Source organism: Lathyrus oleraceus, chromosome 6 (genome assembly GCF_024323335.1).
Source record: "Lathyrus oleraceus cultivar Zhongwan6 chromosome 6, CAAS_Psat_ZW6_1.0, whole genome shotgun sequence".
NCBI lineage: Eukaryota > Viridiplantae > Streptophyta > Magnoliopsida > Fabales > Fabaceae > Lathyrus > Lathyrus oleraceus.
The window spans coordinates 414,946,553-414,953,397 of NC_066584.1; the positions used below are offsets into that span (position 1 = coordinate 414,946,553).

The 6,845-nt window shown below is 34.5% G+C and overlaps 1 protein-coding gene across 1 annotated transcript; it reads right to left on the reverse strand.

Annotated features, from left to right (window-relative positions):
* Nucleotides 1–1,298: 1,298 nt before the first annotated feature.
* On the reverse strand, nt 1,299–6,498 carry LOC127092164 (cleavage stimulating factor 64). The gene is made up of 10 exons (XM_051030983.1): nt 6,245–6,498; nt 6,068–6,146; nt 5,654–5,828; nt 5,171–5,204; nt 4,795–5,048; nt 4,637–4,714; nt 3,761–3,796; nt 3,201–3,644; nt 1,771–2,106; nt 1,299–1,672 (listed from the first exon to the last, which is right to left on the reverse strand). Exons 1-10 carry the CDS (start codon nt 6,279–6,281, stop codon nt 1,529–1,531), a joined length of 1,617 nt encoding a protein of 538 aa, XP_050886940.1. The 5' UTR covers nt 6,282–6,498; the 3' UTR covers nt 1,299–1,528.
* Nucleotides 6,499–6,845: the final 347 nt, after the last annotated feature.

Below are 6,845 nucleotides of genomic sequence, written 5' to 3' on the forward strand. Positions count from 1 at the left end.
TGAAGCTATGTCGACGGGTACATCGGTTGATTCTTCAAGGTGTCACATCCATATATGGTGCAGGCTACTCCAGAAAATCCATCGAGACTAGCATTAGGAGATACTAGAGGAGGAGTAGGCACAGTTAGATCATGCCCATGATGCGCTACCTAGATGTCGTCTCATTGTGGAGATTGTCCAGGCAGGCACTGACAAATATATTTTCTTAATGGTTCTGAGGTGAGGGAGGTCCTAGATGTCATTATAACGGAGGCACGAGAAACACTGATGTACTAGAGACAACGTCGGAGGACAGGATAGAGGAGTTTGAGGAGCCCGGTGAGGTCTAGTCGGTCATATGCAATAGTTGATAGTATTTGTACTTTGGACATCGATTGTATTTTATTTTAACTTATTTCAACTATATTGTATATTTCGACTTCATTGGCTATCAGTTGATGACTTGTTTTGACCATCTGAATTTATATATGTCATTTTTTGTATATCAATTATATGGTTTAATGTTCATCATATAACAGGAATTTTAATATTTATAAATCGTCATTTTCATCTGAGTAACTATAAAACTAACTTAACTTACACTATTTTAACTGTTTACGGAGATGTATCTTCGAAAACACTAAACGGATATGCATCTTCAAATTAATAAATGTTGAAAATGAGCCTTTCAGATAGGGATGCATGGGATGTCTTTTGAAATATTTCAGAGATGCATCTTCAAATCAATTAACATTTTAACTTAAGACAAGATAGTCCGGAAATTCATCTCTAAAATCTTATAAGCATTTTGAATTTTCCATACAATATTTTTAGACTCCATAAGATGGGATAAAAAATCCCCTTAATTAATCTAGTAGACAATGATGCTCAAATTCTTTTATGCTTTTTTAATCTATGTTGATGATATATTGATTACAAGTAATGACAACCAATAACAACCAAGAAAGCCTATATTATATAAACATAATGTCATCATGTATAAATTTATTTTAATATAAAGTAAGTAGAGTCTACAAATTTAATTTACAAATCGATTCCATCAAATCAAATTTGCGAATAGATTCCATCTGATCAAAACAAATTGATTTAAACTCTTCAAATTTAACAACCTTACATATCGCATGGTGTGCAACAAAATAATACAGTGTGGAATATTGATATTAGACTCCACTGTTTTTAGAAAATAGTGAGTACTGTCTAACTTTTAAGTGTTCCCAGCAATAGATACTACTACATATATTCAAGCATAACGTTACCAAATCAAATAAACGCCAAAGATGCTCAATCTACAACACAGAAACACAATAAACAAAATTTTAATGAGCATAATTATTATTATTGTACAGTATATCTCTTCTAATGATTTCGTACACGCTCATTTAGAGCTCCTCATCTCAACAACAAATGTTTGGACATGTAACTAAAAAACAAATATAAAAAAGTTAAATACTATTCAAAAGAATATCATTTTCGGAACCTAATCTACATCAAATGCTAATTTACATGCGGCAGACTTGGTTTCTGTTTGTTATGCAGGTTGCATCTGATCTCGCTTAAGAGCTTGTTGGAGTTGGATGACCTGTTGTTGCTGCTCTGGTGGCAGGGAACTCAATTGCTCCGGTGTTAGATTCAATACTTGTTGCAGCAAAACAGACTCCACATCAGATGGAAGCTGAAACAAACCAAATATGATAAGAATGTCGTAACAATAATCAGAATAACAACATTAGACGGAAAGCGATAGAAAGTTCATGTTTGAGAAATTCATACCTGTGAAGATTGTTGGTCAGGGTGTCGCGCTTCTGCTTTAGGAACTGCAGGTGCAGGTAATAAACTACTTCCAAGAACATGGGATGATCCTTTGGAGACAGGCACATCTGAAGTCCCAGAAGCAAGAGAGGATTTCCTTCCGTCATTCAATCTAGTGAGCTTAAACGGACGAGTGAAGGATTCTGGAATATCACGAGTCGTGCCTATATTCTCTAATCCCGCGGACATGTTTGAATAAGTACTACTATTTTTGGTCCAATCCTCGGGAGCTTTGGAAGATCTATCACCTTCCTTACTAAATAACTTGGAAGTACCAGATGACATGGAGGGGTCAGCCTGTTTAATAAAAGGAAGTTAGGTACTTTACTCTTAAAATATTTTTTATAAAAAAAAAGTTGAAAGTTGAAACCAGCTAAGCAAAAGTGTAGAATGAATAGAAGATCAATTTTTACATACAGTAGATACTCAATCATTACTTTCTTGTACATGAATCCATTTTCTACCCTGATTACACCATGCAAACACTCTAATGGTGAACCCTCTAAGAACTCTTAAAAGCCCACTTAGAACCCCCCCATTGGAATTGCTCTTTATATATCACCATAATAACAGTAAATTCTTATATTGAAATCAAGCAAGTAGTATCGTGATTTTATCTTTGATAGCTTCAGTGAGAGTGTTTTTTTTTAAGTGAGAGTGGGTTTAGCAAAAGACATGGAGATTAACTTGTAGTGATAGCTATAAATAAATAAATAATAAAAAGCATGGAAATTGAGGAATGAATCAATCACAGAGATAGTAAATGGAAACAGAAGATTGATTTGAGGAAGCTTAACACATACAGATTTGTGATCGTGGAATTAAACAATAAACGGTGAAATTATTCAACTAATCTAGGTATGTCATTCAAAGAGCGGTCTCATTAATCATTTTTATACGAAATTAACCGACATGAAAAATATGAGTCAACAAACTATGATTGCCACACGCGAAATAGACGAAAAAATATGTCAAGGAAAAATATATATCTTTTTTGATAACAAAAGTGATGCAATTGGTTTGAATAATGAAATAATATAAAGAAAATTGCACGGATAAATCTGAAACCAATATTGTTAGCAAATATACCATGGAGAGAGTGTGGGTTTAGCGAGAGAGAAAAATACTTAAAAAATTCTAAGATTTTCTTAGCTGTTATGGGTAAAGGGTTATGTTTTTGGTTATGGTCATCCAACAGAACGAACATATGGTGGATTGGTTAAAAGTTTTAATAAAATTATCCAGTTTTTTTGTAGCCAGATATTGATATGGTTATGGATATCTCACTTATCCAGTTAAAATAAACACACCTAGTTTTACACACGCCCCTAGTTTTACACCGTTTCTTCAAGAATACTTGCATTTAAGCAACATCAAGCAAAATATGGCACCTGAAAGCTTGCATCTGGACGAACCATTTGAAGATTATGCGAGACTGTTGAGCTTCCAACACGTACCGGATGCTGAAGGAACGAGGCATGCATTTGCTGGTTCATCGCAGTTGAATTTACTGGCTGAATTGGAGGCCTAATCGACAAACTTCCCAAAGTTGGGGGACGTACGGAAGGAAGCATTAAATTATTCTGCCCTGTTCCAGGCTGTACAAAATGGTTGCTTTGGTGATGTTGAAGGGGAAGTCTAGGCTGCAGTGGAGGCCTTGGATTGGCTTGGCCTTCTTGAATGTAAGGTGTCAAGCCAGACTGCAATTTGCTCTGTCCATAAGGAGGTAGACCAGACACAGTTTGAGCCAATGTTTGCTGAGTCTGACCAATGTGGCCTTCATTTATTAACTGTGAGGTTTGATCTGAACCTTGTCTAAGATTTGACATTTGTAGCTGCAGCAGTTATCATTAAAAGATAAGTTAATAGTGTAAACTTGATTGAGATAGCTGAAAAATATGGGCAAAGTAAGCCTATGGAATCTGGAAAAAAGTAGTGAAACAGAACAAACCATTGAGGGGGTGACCATCCCAAGCATTATCTGAGCCTGCAAGTAGAACAAATTATTAATATCTCATGATCAAAGAAATTATTCAAAACATTAAACTCTAGTTATAGATCCAATGAAACTATATCATATATATGGAGGTTAGAACTTTCAACATAGAGGCAAAAAAATACACAGATGATATATTTCGATAAAGTAACAAATATTTTTGCTAGATAGAACATGCCAACACAATCTAACTTAGGACAGAAAGATCAGAAATGTTTCAATTTGTAAAAATCAAGACGAATTTTGCTGAAATTTTCTTTTGACAAATTTTGCTGAAATTCTCATATTCAGAACATGCCAACAAAATCTAAACTCTAGTTATCTCTATTTGTTTTCTTTCGACAAATTCTGCTGAAATGTTTGCCCAACAAATCCCAATGGCCCAACCCATGTCGTGTAACATAACCAGTTGTAAGAGCAAAGCCTCTTTGGTGGAAAATTCCCACAATGCTTCCCAAGACATTGTGTCACACATAAGGTGAAGAAGCTCACACCTAAAACAAACTCACAGCCCATTGCCACACTTAAATTGAATAACATGAATAAAGTTTATCCAATGATTCATTCTTGTTTGGCTTAAGAAAATGTTTCAACCCTGTCTATTTGATTTTAAATCATTACCCACTACTCAACTATCTTAGTTCTGTCCATTCTTTTCACATTTGTTCATCCCCCTCATTACACAATTAGACATCAAGCATTTTGTTAGAGTGAAGGGATACAGTAAAGGAAATATAAAACATACAAGAATATATAGAGACAAGTCTGTTATCAAATAATGATGTGCTTGCATTAATGTACACAGGAACGATATGGGAGAAAAGTTTATACCTGAAAAAGAGCCTTGGGCAACTGTGGTCTTGAAAGCAACAGCTGACGGGACAACTCCTTGTTGTGTGTAGCCATTCCCTACAATCATAACAAGAACAAATAAGTCAAGAAAATAAAGGGTTATCTAGGAAAAATAAGTTAGCTTGACCGAGTATTACCTTAACCTCAGAGATTATCTCAGTCAGCTGGCTCCTGGACATTTTGGACAGATGCAAAGTTAAAGGATCATTTGTCAATGCTGACTGATTTTGCAAACCATTTTGATTTGACTGGATGCCAGTCTGAGCACCACCAAGAGCTGCAGTCATGACAGCTGCAGCTGTTACGGCAAAATGAAGACCAATAGGTTGGTGTTGAGCTGCTTGAGCAGATTCCCCTTGGACGGCTGGGACGCCGACTTGTTTCTGAGGGTCTTTAACAGTAAAAAAAAAAAAAAGAGGAGAAAATCAAAACATGGGACCAAAAAACCAATGATTAAATGCACAAGGTAGTTTGTAACTAGATATAAGAATAGATAGGTTATAAAGAACTGACCAACAATTGGCGTCATTCCTGGTCCTCCGCGACCCTTTAGTAAAAGAAAAATAAACATTTTAATCAGTGATGGAATTGACATTAAGCGCACGACTTATATTTTACCTACACAAGCATGGGAAAAAATGGGATGGAAGGGGGCAACAACAACAGCGACAGAATCTCTAAGGTGTTTTAAATGCCCTTCACCACCAGTTTTGAAACTAATTGTGAATTTTAACACATTCACATCACTCTTTATTTTTGTAATGGCTTTGAGTGATGTAATTACTAACAAACAAAAGACATAGGTCAATATGAAATTAGGGAATTTAGGGAGGGAGTCTTACTTCCCATTCTCCTTCCCCTCCCCTCCCCTCACTTTCCCCCCCAAAAGAAAACCTTATCTTTTCCTACAAACTTACAAACAAAGCCTAAAAGAAAACTCAGCAAAGATTTATGAAACTACTTATGTTGCTACTTCGAGAAGTTCAGACAGTATACCTGATCTTTATTTCTATCGTTTCCTTTATCGTTTTCGGCAAAATCAACACGTAATTGACGCCCATTAATATCATAGCCCTGAAGATTCCTACGAGCACTTAAAGCAGTCTCTTCATCCTTATACTCACAAAATCCATAACCTTTTGGCTTCCCAGTTTCTCTATCAATAACTAATCTGTAGATAAAACAAAATCAACAACACACTTAAACCCCCCCAAAAAAAAATCAAACTTTATTCTCAAATTAGTACTTATCCACAACCACAAACACTTTCAAAAAAACGTTTTTTAACATAAACAAATCAAATTACATGGAGAAAAAGGTCACCACTACTATCTAAAACACATTCCCCTAATTACAGAGTTGAAGAAATCAATAATAATTACAAACAAATAAAAAAAAATTAAAAGTAACCTGAAAGAAACAACAGGACCAACTTCCTGGCAGATTTCAATAAGCTGTTCTTCCGTTGCATCATACGGTATATTCCCAACTGCAACAATTTTCGTAACGCAATCAGCAAAAAAAGGTCACAAATTTCAATAGAAGAATCGAGAAGCATAGAAAGAGAAAGGGTATAGATATAGATACCGAAGACACAGCGATGTTGGGCCTGAGAGGAGGCCATGAAACGATCAATAAGAGAAGAAGAAGGTGAAGCTTTGCTCCATCTTCTTCCTCCTCAGTACCAAAGTTTTGTTCCCAAAACGCTCCGTTTCGATCTTGGGCGAGGGTTTATTTTTCGCTTTCTTTTTTATTATCGGTTTTGATTTTTTGATGAATGCTGAATTTATGTTTTTACTTTGAGTGGTGGTATATTTATAAGAAAAATAATTACGATTGTAATGCTAACCTACTCAACGGAAATTAAATCTTTGGTAAAAGTTTCCAATATAAATCAAATCTAAAACTCCATACGGTTTAGATCTTTCGGATATTGTTATTTACACGTAAGCAAATCAATCTCATCTAAAAAATCTCAAACTTTATTTTGTATTCTCTCTTTTTCTTTATTTTTTTATTTTATAAATAATTAATAAAGAATAATATTATAAAGTTATGTATAATATTTCTTTTTGTATTAAATTAATTATATTTTTTAATTTATATAAAAAAATTAAAATGACTTGTAATTTAAATGGATGTAAAATTTAATAAGATGCAAACAAATCAATTTATGTATTATAATAAT